Source organism: Aulostomus chinensis, chromosome 13, assembly GCF_037954235.1.
Source record: "Aulostomus chinensis isolate RoL2024-O1b breed Wild chromosome 13, RoL_Achi_v1.0, whole genome shotgun sequence".
Taxonomy (NCBI): Eukaryota; Metazoa; Chordata; class Actinopteri; order Syngnathiformes; family Aulostomidae; genus Aulostomus; species Aulostomus chinensis.
Window position 1 is genome coordinate 20,856,947 of NC_141332.1, and position 13,054 is coordinate 20,870,000.

Below are 13,054 nucleotides of genomic sequence, written 5' to 3' on the forward strand. Positions count from 1 at the left end.
GAGGAGTGGAGAGGAGAGGGGGTCGTTTTGGGAGAGAGGTGCAACCCCACAGTGACACAACGAACAAGACGGCTTCTCTTAAATCCATCATTAAATCTACTGATACCGATTACGATTCCAGTGTATCTCCCCCGTAAATACCCCTGAAACGACATAATTCTCCAAAACTTTTGACAGCTGTGCTTTCAGAGAAGGTGCCGTTCCGTCGCCGGCCGGTTGGAGGAGGAGAAGCATATTGTATCAGCTCAGTGGCACTGCTTCGCCTGCAGACAGCAGGAGAGGGGTACCTGCCGACCATGTGCTCCCTTTAGCATGAAATATGAACTTTACTTAATAGATAAGATCATTATTGGTGGTAAGGTGTTATTGCTTGTTCTTTTGTACTGAAGCCCCTCCCTCTAATTCAATCCCCATTTAGTTGCCAAGCATATTTAAAGCCAACTGAAGATATTTAACAACAACAAAAAAACATGAAAGCACATTATGTGGGTTCCATTGAGGAGTATAGAGCAAATAAAATCATGCTGCCAGAAGATGGTGTAACAGGCAACTTGATGCATGGCTGTGATAAACAGAAAAAGAAGAAGAAGAGGAGGAGGAGGAACCCGTCAGAGAGGTCTTGAAGTGGGCTGGACAAGTTTGAATTGTTCTTATTTCCAAGCGAGCAGTGGAGGTGTTGTCCAGAGATGAAGGGTGTGTTCCAGCTGAACTCTTCCCTGGCTTCAGACTTCCTGCTGAAAACTCTGAGCCATCACAATTCTAAATGGCTGCTAGGTGGGTTACTACTGCAAACCTTCTGCTTATACACATCTGTGTAGTACTGCCTGTCTTAACTGTGTCATATTCAACCAGTTGCTACCCTTCATCCTCTATGTGTAGACATTTTGACACGCTTGAGAGTACATCACATTAGATAGATGTTATCAGCTGGTGGGAAATTACTGATATTTGTAAGATGGATTTTTTGGGGGGGGCTTTGTTTTTATTTTTTTATTTTTTTAAATTTCTCAGGTTCCTCTACTGGAGCGAGGTCAGCTCCTGTATGAAGTCACTCCAAGTTCCCGCCTCTCCAGGTAAATGGAACGCAGCAAAAAAAAAGTTTGGGAATATCAACGAAGGAAACAGTTGGACGGACACACAGCTTTCTTTACTGTTTTGTTGAAAAAGTTAAAAACCATTTCAATCAAGTGTAAAAACTGTTTTGTTTTTCTGGTTGCACAATTAGAGGAGGTTTTTGTTTTTTCAAAATTAACTACGTTTATAACGTCGTCCATCGTCGTCTTCCGCTTATTCCTTACTAGTAAGGGTCGTGGGGGGGGCTGGAGCCTATCCCAGCATCTAGGGGCGAGAGGCGGGGTTCACCCTGGACAGGTCGCCAGTCCATCACAGGGCCAACATACAGAGACGAACAACCATTCACACTCACCTACGGTCAATTTAGAGAATCCAATCAGCCTCGTCCCCAAATTGCATGTCTTTGGACTGTGTGAGGAAGCCGGAGTACCAGAGAGAACCCACACAGGAACAGGGAGAACATGGAGACTCCACACAGAAAGATCCCGCGCCCGAGCCGGGACTCGAACCCGGAACCTTCTTGCTGTGAGGCCACAGTGCTAACCACTGCACCACCGTGCAGCCCCGTTTATAATGTGACACTTCAAAATGCAAATCAAAATACACTGACAGAAACCAGACTGCATTTCTGTCTCTCTCCCTTTACTCAACTGGTCGAGGCAGATGGCCGCCGAGGTGTCTCTGCCTGTCAGTTCTCAGTTTTCTTGTCACTAAGTGCTTCCTTGTGGGGAATCAATCAGTTTAAAGAGCCTAGAGATTCAGGACCTGCTCAATTTCTGAAGTATCTTGAGGAAAAACTGCTGTTTTTCGATGCCATGGAGATAAAACCAAATTGAAACGAGGCTCATGATACTCTATGTTCTCAAGCGCATAAATAATAAATAGAAACTGTCTGAGTTTTTCATGCGATTCAGACTTTCGTGGGGGATCCTACTTGGTTCCCAATAGCTAATCATAGTTGAGATCTCACTTGACACACAACATGTGCCTGATAAGTATTAGATGCTTTAAGTGTCAACAGTAAAATGAGTGGGATTGCCAACATCTTAGTCAAACCAACACACAGCCAAAAGATTATCAGCAGAGCATATACCGTTTTGCTTCCACAATTCGAAACAAGCTGTGTGAATGTTGTTCAAGTATGAATCATATGACGCAACATCAGCAAGTTACTCACTTTTGGTTATCTGATATGAATGGGACGCTCAGGGATGAGTCCAGTCCCCTCGTCTTGAAGTCATTAGGTGTTTGTGTTTAAATGGCAGAAACAAGACAGCTGCTAACAAGTGGCTACACGTGAAATATCGTCACCCTGAAGGGATTTGTGAAGATTATTTTGCAAAAAGTCCCATTAACTTTTGTTTGAGTGATTAATTTCCATGTTCATTTAAAATTAAAAACAAAACAACCTAACTGGGCGGCATCGCTCAGTGGTAGAGTGGCCATCTAGCGACTGAAGTGTCGCTTCCCCCTGAACTGAACCCCTAATTGGGGTTCCTGATGGCCCTGTGACGAACTGGCGACCTTTCCAGGGTGTAGAAAAGGAATGGATGGGATGGATAAAAAAAATCCCATCTGAGGTAAACTGTGGTGACGCGATCTAACTTCCAGGCTGGCGTACAGTAGCACATGAACACGTATCTGTTCCTTCCATTAGAGGGATGTCAAAATAAGCATACATACATGGGCTTTCAAATAGAGGAAGACGCACATTCAAATTCATACATGCATATAGAGGCTAAAATTGAGGTTGCATAGTTCAAGTCATAAGGCCTTGAATACGTTTACGCTATATCAGCAAGGTCAAATTATTTTCTCCCCTGCCCCACCAACAAGTCCGTCTCCACTCTCGTCACAAACACATTTCAAAAGCTAAATAAAAGTTATTTGCTAAAGGCCAGAGTGCTATTCTCTTTTTCCAAAACTTAAAATTGCTCTCAGTTTCCAGTCAACCTCTATGAAGTCAGAAGAGTACTGTTCCACAAACACGGTGCTGGGCTGATTCAAGGAACAAGTAGGCCAGTAGTTTTAGCAGCACTGCTTTCCATCCAAACTACAAATGTAGTCAGTAGTGACTGCACAAACAGCTCTCAGTGATTTAGAGAAACAAACTGGGTTTCGTCTATATCATTCTATGCCATTTCCTGGAAATTCTTTTTTTTTTTTTTTTTTTAGATGATTATTCACAGTTTGCCATTGCTGAAGGATACAATTCATATAATGATCCCACAAAGTAGTCTTAAAAATGTAAATTAGACTGTATCACCAGACAAATTCTCTGTGAAGGAACACTTCAGGCAGCAGCAGCAGCAGCAACTGTACAGCAGCATCTTTGTCCTGCCACTGATTGCTTATCATATGCAGACTTGTTTTTAGAGTTCTAACAAATAATTTACATAATTCCCACACTTTTCGGACAAATACACAGATTGAATGGCTATCCTGAGGGCTAATCAAAGGGAAACCAGACTGTTTCAACAAACCCTGATAGCCCAAACTGTATTATTCATGCAATGTGACAGTGAGAATACCTGGAAACACTTCAGAAACATGACACAGCAGCACAGGGACCTGTCTTCTTCTAACATTTGGATAGCAGCCTTTCCTTTGAAAATACTGGATGGCCAAGGCTGTATTATGAAACAGGTTAGTTACCAAAAAAAAAAAAAGGTACATCAAATTGAAGACACACTGATTTGAGCATTAGTATACGCAAATAACAATTTTCGGAGTTATTTATCAACTAAGTACAAGGACATAAACATGCAAATAAACCAATTGGTTGTGGTCTTTTTCCTCTGTCCTTACTTCATCAGAAAAGACTAGTCATAAATAAAATGTGTGTTGTTGTTTTTTTTTTTTCCCAGACAAAATTCAATTACCTATGTCAGCTAGTGATAATGAGTAACAGGCAGCACATGCTCTCATTCAATTTCACCGTCCCTGGAGAATGATGTTTGTCTGATGTCTTGATTTTTTTTGAACCGCGGCGTTCTTCCTGTGACCTGCTTAGTGTAGCAAAATATTCAACACTAATTTGACTCTGTGCTCAAGCAGATGAAAGCAACCTTCACTTGCTTTTATGAGAAAATGTGTGTTGAGAGCCCACTTTAGCCAAATAAAATGTCTGACTTGAAAGTGCTTGAAAGTAAGGAAAGTAAGGTGGAAAATGTTATTCTGGCTTAAATAGTCCATCATTTCTATAAAAAAAAAATGTGTGTGTGTGTGTGTGTGTGTGTGGCATAAAAAAAGGAAACATGTTCAATAAATCATGAGTCCATGAAGTCCAGGTCATCTCAGCGTCACATATTAAAGCTGATATATAGTACAGTTGACCCAGTAAAATCTATTCTGTTGCTCAATACATTGGTTTTTGTTAATGGAAAATTCCATCAAATAATGAATAATTCACATTTTATTACTGCATATTAAATGGAGTCTGAGCCTCATCTGCAACTATCATACTAAAATTTTAACAAGAGATTTGAAAAGCAGACCTCATTTCTTAACTAGCAGCTATTTTATTCAATATTTCCCCATTTCCCTAAACATTTATGACTATTTGTAATTTACCAAATCACACAGCTCCGTTTTCACTCGTTGAGAGACAAGTATGGCATTGCTTTGTGTAAATATGTCCTTTTCAGTCAAACCGCAGGGTTCAGGTCGCTGCACCATGAGGCTCTCAGAGAAGCAGAGGCGATATTTAAAAAAGGTTCGGCTCAGTGGAAACCATATCAGTTAAAAATGACTGCATTGGTATTTGGTGTCGTTCATGTTGAGATCAATGAATGGTGTGTTTGTAGCTCAGGCACAAGAGCAACATATCATGAACTCCATTGGCATTGGCAGGCCGGCGGTCGAGGCGGATGGCCAACTGCTCTGACTCTGGTTCTGTTTGAGGTTTCTTCCTGTTGAAAAGGGGCTTCCTCACCACTGTCTCCAAGTGCTTAATCACTGAAGTATTGGATCTCTGTAAAAGATGCATCAGCTTAAACTACTGATAAGAAACCAGCCAATCAGGCTCAATATGCACGATTCCATGTTGGTCACACCGATCACACAAACTTCCCATCACACACAGCAACAGATTCAGTACCGCTGCAGTTGTACACATGCCAGCGCGTCTTCGGCGTGGTCCCACTTCACTGTGGGTGGGGGAAGACACAAAACGTGGCTAAGGAACTCAGGAAATAACTAAGAAAACATTTAGAATAACAAAGAAAAGGCAAAGTGGCTCAAGCTACAGGTGAGGAGGGAGCAGAGGTGCAGCTGTTGCTTTCACTGGTTGACGTTTCTGTAACCTACTGATGTTTTTTTTTTGAAAATATCTAACATAAGTAACTGAAATTAGTTACATATGGATATTGATCACCTGTTTCTGTCTGGGAAAAATTACAGTAGCACGTACTTCAATTTCAGCTGGATTGTGCTGTATTTGGAGAAGCTCAGTCCAGTTAGCCCCCACTATTCAAGTAAAGATTTCCTAGAGTGAAAGAAAAATAAAAGAAAGTAAAGTTACTCAATTTTTCATGCGGTCAATTGGCCTTCATTTCCTGGAAAGAATTTCAGAATCTGGATCAAGAAACTTCAATGGCTGCTTCTCTAGTGTCAGTAAATTTATAAAGAGGTTGGTTGAGACATTCTCTTCCTGAAAGAGTGCCCTCATATGACTTCTGTTCTGAATTGGTGCTGTATAAATAAAAGTGAACTGAATAAATCTTTCCTTGTCTAATTACCAATCCTTCCTCTCCTCTTCCCTCAAAGGCTGACATCCCTGCCCCCTGACTGATGGTTAGCAGATGATCATCTGGACAGCAAAGGTTGAGGTGACTCCCCAGCTTAAGTCACACCTAATTAACTGAGCTTCACCATGTCCCATGTACTGGTGTATTCCTACACGGGTGAATTTAATGAGTTGTGGAGGAGTGACAAGACACCATAAAAAGTAACCGGAGCTGATGTTTTTAGAGTTGCAGACCAGTATTTGTCATAGTTTTCACAATGTGAGGGAGGGGAATCGTTGTGGGTTCCTTGATGACGCCAGCTTCTTCTCTGGAAACTGGATTAAGGAAAATCCAAAAAAAGAGGCCAGCTATATCTCCGGAGATTTTTTGCTTTCATGAATATTGATGGAAATGGGTCTCAAACAGAGTGCAAAACAACTGTTAACCCCTCTGCACCGTTGAAACGTTGCTAACAGCACTTGCTGCCCCACCATCAATCAGAGCCAAAGAATCACTTGACTCAAACACCACAAGTGCACTACCATCAATATTCCCACAGGAACAGAGTCATTTGTGCTCCAACGTGATTTCGCTGCATTAAAACGCTGCAGATTCCATGAAAGAAGCTGAAGTAACGAGAGTGAGCAGGCACTGGGCTGCATTTTGGCTGCGTCGTGCAGACAGCTGTGATTCCTGGCACCACCTGTCAGTTTTACACAGGTATCAAATATGGTCTCCACATTGACAAAAAGCCCTCCTGTCTTACCTTTGGGGTGGGGGGGGGGGGGTGTCATGATAAACAATATGAGATGTTAGAGGGCCTTAAGTAGGAATGAATATCATTTACATCACCCATCTTTTAAGCATAAAAATATCCATTTATTTGCTGATGACTTTTCTGATGACAAGATACAAAAAAAAAAACCTATGTGTAAGAACTAGCAAATGTTGAATAAGCCGAATGTTTTCACAATTTGGTTTCCAAGTGTGGAAATATTAGTCATCTCTCCCTTGATGACTGAGACAGAAAAATAAAAGTCAATTTTAATAACAAATGACCAGTCGTTACGAATGTAGGTCAAAGGAAGTTTCCCACAGTGACTATGGAATATTCTATTTTATATTAGTCAGTTCTGAGAAGTTACAAGGCCTCATTCAAATTTCCCAGGCAGGAATGTTTGGCACATTTCACTACCACCACCACCCAACCACATCTGCAGCATCGTTTCAAAGGTACAATTTGTGCACATCATGAATACATCTCAGGAAGAACCTGTCTTATCTCCCAGCAGTAACGTAAGGAGGGTTAGGGGGATGCCTCCTTCCAGGCTTTGTTTCAGAGGAGGCCCACACTTTTGTCTTTACGACATCATTCCATATGTGTTCATTCATAGTTTTGACACCTTCAGTGAGAATCTACAATGCAAATAGTCTGTCTGTCTGTCTGTCTGTCTCTCTCTCTCTCGTTTCATGTTTTTTTCTTTATTTTCATGTCTATTTACAATGTAGACTCTCACTGAAGGCATCAAAATTATGAATGAAGACATACGGAATGATGTAGTAAACAAAAAAGTGTGAAATAACTCCAAACATGTTTTAGATTTTTCAAAATAGCCACCCTTTGCTTTGATTACTGCTGTGCGCACCCTTGGCACTCTCTCGATGAGCTTCATTAGGTCGTTATCTGAAATGGCTGCCAACAAAGCAAAGGGTGGCTACTTCTAAAAATAAAATCTAAAATATCTCAAATATAAAACATCCATCCATCCATCCATTTTCTTCCACTTATCCTGTTAAGGGTTGCAGGGGGGTTGGAGCCTATCCCAGCGGCTTTCAGGCGAGAGGCGGGGTTCACCCTGGACGGGTCGCCAGTCCATCACAGGACCAACATAGAGACAGACAACCATTCACACTCACAGTCACACCTACGGTCAATTTAGAGTATCAATCAGCCTCGTCCCCTCTTGATGTCTTTGGACTGTGGGAGGAAGCTGGAGTACCAGAGAGAACCCACACAGGAACAGGGAGAACATGGAGACTCACACAGAAAGATCCTGTGCTGGAGCTGGGACTCAAACCCCGAACCTTCTTGCTGTGAGCCAACAGTGCTGACCACTGCACCACCGTGCCGCCAATATAAAACAAATTTACAGTTAGTTAACAGCAATGTTTTGTCATGTATTCTAGCACAATATTGGCTGAAAGTCCAATTACCCCTCTCCTTATTACAGTGGTACATGCAGTACTGAGTTTGATTACTTCATCCAATCCTGTGAACATGGGTAACAAATCCATCAACAAAGGTGTCTTTATTTTGTTCCTGAAAAATGTAACAAAAATTAAATCTCTGTCCCTTTAATTAAAGATTTAAAGAAAAAAAACCAAACATACAAACTCAACATCGACCCTTCCAAACAAGCTGACCTGACAAACCTTGTAACTGCCCAATGATCCTGAATGGAAGACAGCGAGAAGATACTGTGAGACAATTAAACCTGCTAAAGATACTCTGTTAATACTCTGCGTTGTACAACAATGAAGAAAGCGAGAAGATACAACACAGAGAGCAGATCAGACAAGCAGCAGGGCAGGAGAAAGGCCAAGTCTCAGACAGAGCATTCATTATCACCACACTGACCTGCGTATGGTGCTGTGTAAGAGTAATGGGAAAGGACATACTCATCAGCTAAAGTCTAACGAAAAAAAAGGCGGTTTTCATTCCCCCACTCTGCCCTCTCTCGGGCAGTCTGTCAGTGTCTATTCTCTGAAAATATACGCTAAGATTCAATTGTTTTTTGTTTTGTTTTTTTGAAATACCACCACAAAAGGCAGATACATAGTAATGGCATTCCTCATACACTGGAGAGCTTTGCAGTTTCTCTGAAATTTCTTACATAACAGCTAATTGTCAATTTAACAAGAGCTACTGCAGTTAAGTGTTACTTCAAGCAATAACATTGTGAAATTCTACAGCAGAGGGGGAGCCTATGTGGAAATATAATGGAAGCAGTAATGCTGGTCTTAAAACAAGGATATGAAGTTTCACTGACGGAGCGTAACTTGAAGAGTTAATGCATGTGAGTTACAGTATCCATAATGTGCACTGAGCAACGACAGTGGATCAACTCATCACTGTTGAGCCTGAAATATGTGTGAAATCTGGCATATACTCGAGTTTAACTTCTGGTCCATTTATTAGTTAAAGCTACAGGATGATAGCAATGATTAGCCAGGTGATTTTCAGCCAATCTGTTGTCAAAATTGAGCCTTAATCTCAAACTTAAATGTACTTGAATTGATCTCAGGTAAATATAAATGAGCCATAGAGCTGCTAGCATCCCCTGGTGTGTTGCCAATGTCAAACTACACAAATTACAAGAGAACAAAATCCAAATAAGCTAAATATAATATAAATAAATACTATATATTTGTGCATCTGTCCCTTGCTGTACACCAGGAATATATTGTATACTGCATGCTGATTTCAGAACACCAGCAAATCTTTCATATCGTTTTTTGTAATCTAATTTCATCTAACGGGGCTAAGAGGTCTCATATAGCTATATAGCTAACCCCTCTCTTTTTTTATTCATCATTGAGTGTTTTTAGTGGTTGCCCAGAGTCACATGTAATTGCCCCTCTTGAGTAAAATAAAGTTAACTTGAAATCTGTTCAAATTAATGATTGGATCTGAGGATAAACCAGGCAATCAACAAGAAAAAGAGGGATGATGAATGTTTTTTGTTGTTTGTTTGATTTTAGTCGGTGATGCAAAATTGCAGCGCAAAACCTTTTCATGGAAACAGACATTTTTTTTGCTCCAGAACAAAACTCAATGAAAACAAGTACAAAGCGAGTGCACAGGCGAGGTTGTGATATATAGGACTGGTGAGAGAATAAAATAGGACCTGTGAAGCCCAGTTACAGTCAAAACATTTGTGTTTAAAGACTAATCAGATAACAGGTGGCAAAACACTGCAGAGTGGTTTGTTGACACTCGCAGAAAGTATTTTACAACCCAAGAGAGCTTTCGCAGTGGCAACTACTTTATCTTTTATCATAGCAACCCACAAAGTAAACAGAAAAAGTGTGCCAGAAATGCATACTTGTATATTTCATATAGTTTTTGCCCGACAAACCAGCATTGTTTTGACTGGGACCTTTGCTTTGGCACTCCGTTGTGCCAATGCTGCAACAATTTGTTACATACTGTACTGTGACTGTGCAACCGCATTTTATAACCAGGTGCACCAGTTTAATCATAATCATATATCTCTCATAGCACCAAGAGGGAGCGCACCTAATCCTGAACGTATTGCCACTTGCCACCTTGCTGATTAAATAGCTTATTTAGTGTTTTAATTAATTGTTGAGCAGGTTATTTTGAAAATCATCTCCTCCTGAAATTGAGTACACATATCTTTTGAGGCCTGTTCTCACAGTACTATAATCACCTGGGGAACTCCCTTAATATGTACTGATGCTGAATGTCCTTTGTGAAATGTGTGAAATGATAATTCTGGTATTTTTCAACCTGTTCCGTGTCTTCCCCTGTGTTTGGGTGGAGAGAGTTCCTCAAGTGCAGTGGTGTATTAAAAAGCTTCATTATCCATCTGAGCATTGCCTGACAAATACAGTATACAGAGGAACACCCACACCTGGGCCTACCTGTGACTCTGCTTGATCTGAAGTCTTTGTACATCCTAGAGATACGGGGTCATCATGTGTGATGTCAGCTTCTTTGGGCTGGTAGTGAGTCTGTTTTGGACAAAAAAAACAAAGATTACAATGGTCTAATGAGTTGCTATTTTCTCTGCTCATAAAAATGCCACGGGAGTCGTATCTTCCATTACAACCCTGCAACACAACTTCTTCACTCTGTCGTGCTTCAATGACACTGAATGAGAGCAGCAGTTAAGATGAGACAAAAATTTTAGGGCCTTTGTCTTGAATAGAGACAAAAGACAAACAAAGGAGAATGCAATTTCTCCATTTCTCCAAGAGGTTCGACCTCCCTGCTTTGTGGAGCAGAAGCTCATCTGAGTCAGAGTGGGCTCGAAGGCATGGGAGGGTCCCATTGACTGCGCTATTAGCACTCAAACTGGGAGATCGGCATAGTGGAAATACAAAACGCTGTCAGGAGGATGCAGAGAATTCTGTAATGCATTTCATTCCAGCAAGAGGGCCCTGAGGGCGTCATGATGACCAGAGTAATTGGCTTTCTCCAGCTATGATAATCTGCATCAGTCATGCCATGCCAACACACTCTCGGGCCATTGAGAAGGTCACAGCGATCCCCAAACCTCACTCCACTCTGCTGACAGCAGCCACAGAAAAAGAAATGTTGGCCATTTCTTTAAAATCATCAGTTTTATCTTGAGTTACAGATTTCAGCGTGTTCTTTGTTTATGCAAATTTATCTGTTTCCACTAGAATCATGACGCCAGGTAAGAGCTCCTCACAAATGTTGGTGTTTAAATCAGCCAATAGCAAAATGCTCCCCTGCATGATGGAGCATGTGCACCAGTGACTTAAACTAGACCACTTACTGTATGCTTGGCTCTCTGCAAACCCCTGTGGATAAATAATTTAATGATGGGCCCATTCAGGTTTTCCAAATATTACCAGACCAAATGGGTCATATTGTGCTGAGTGATTCCAGTCATTTTGTGGGGGTTATGTGACGGTCAGAAGAGTTTTTCAAAGCGTCAAAACTACAAAGTTACAGAACCACAGCAGAGGCAGCTACCTCCTGTTAGCTCACTGCTAACCTTAACAGAAACATTTTAATTGTGCACCCATTTAGACATCCCAAATGATAATTCAATAAAAAAACTTTATGAGATTTAAATATAAAAGAGTAATTGGCTGTCGCCCTGGTTTTTAGATTGTTCACTTACCCAGAAGACAGATCACATGATCTCCACACACCTTCTGATATTCATTATAAATGTCTGTTTACTACTGTGCAATAGACCGCTAAGTGAATGAAAAACAGTATATTTTGTCCTTGTGCTAAGGTGACATGTGAACCCATCAGTGGTGCTGCTGCACTTAGAGGCAGTGAAACTGTTTGACAGTGTGAGCGGACCATTCCAAATAGCAATGACAACCACAAAGCTACGTCAAGGCCAATAACAAACAGCACATAGACCCCCAGTCAGGGAAGAAAAATAGGTTACTTATTCAGAATGGCATAAACTTTTGAAGAAAATTACAGTTATTTTGATGTAGAAAAAAAATTACCTTTGGTAATGGGGGGGGGGGGCACTGTTAAAGGTCTTTTGAGGGCACAACAATAAATGAAATTCATCGCTCTTAAAGCACCCACTTTCCCATAATAGTTGTTATTACTAAGATTTTTTATGTCCATGTTATGTTGCTACTCTCTGGAAAAGGCTTGATTTGCTAACTTGAGATAATGTGCATGCTAATGACTATGAACAAAACACAAGTCTGGAACAGCGAAGGTTTCACACTGGCCTTTGAAATTGTGATTCGGATCAGCAGGCTTACCAATATATGAGCTTCACAGGGAGCCCGGAAGCTGAGGAGAGCGTGTTCTAGACATAGTTTAGTGCAGGCTCACTTGCTGAGACCATGAAGACTATTAAAATAAGAAAAAAAGGCAGGTTTTCTTTTGTTGAAGTGTTGAATTATTTGACAAAATGAGAAGGAACATCAGCAAGGAAGCGAGTACAACAGCAGTTGAATTAAAAGTGATGATGATTGTTTGGTCTTATTTCCGCACTGTCAAATGTTTCTCAAGGGCATTGTATGCACAATTGATATTGATGGCTTTAAGTTTAAGTGGTAAATCAATAGAGAAAATGGGAAACAATGTCAGTTTTACTGCTTCAAAATGCCTTTAGATGTCATGTTTCTTGTGCATTCACTCTTACAGATATTTATCATTCAGATAGTGCTCCCTGCGTTTAGCTTTCACGAGTATGTGTATGTATGTTTATATGTATTTGAGGTGCATTAGTCATCTTGATGTATGAATGAGGCCAGACACCTATGTCTAGACGTGATTAGAGCATCTGCACAGTTAGGAGAGGATTATCAGACTCAACCAGCCCCTGTAGTGATGGAGAGGGGAGATACCCCATCATAGCACCAATAGGCCCATTCATCTCTTGTCTCCACAGCTAAGAAACTCAGTCTGGGAAGCCACAAACCAAATCGCCCTCTGCAACAATTCGTAGTATTGGATTTATCATAGCAACTTCACAAGAACTGATCAGTACTTC

At 40.9% G+C, this 13,054-nt stretch overlaps 1 protein-coding gene across 1 annotated transcript in view; it reads right to left on the minus strand.

The window, feature by feature from the left end:
- enox2 (ecto-NOX disulfide-thiol exchanger 2) overlaps window positions 1-13,054 on the minus strand; it is a 161,703-nt gene that overhangs the window by 121,624 nt on the left and 27,025 nt on the right. The window contains exon 2 of the mRNA XM_086222046.1: window positions 10,470-10,559. Within this exon, the coding sequence (XP_086078172.1) occupies window positions 10,470-10,503 (34 nt within the window). The 5' untranslated portion in view covers window positions 10,504-10,559. The remainder of the gene's footprint in view (window positions 1-10,469; window positions 10,560-13,054) is intronic.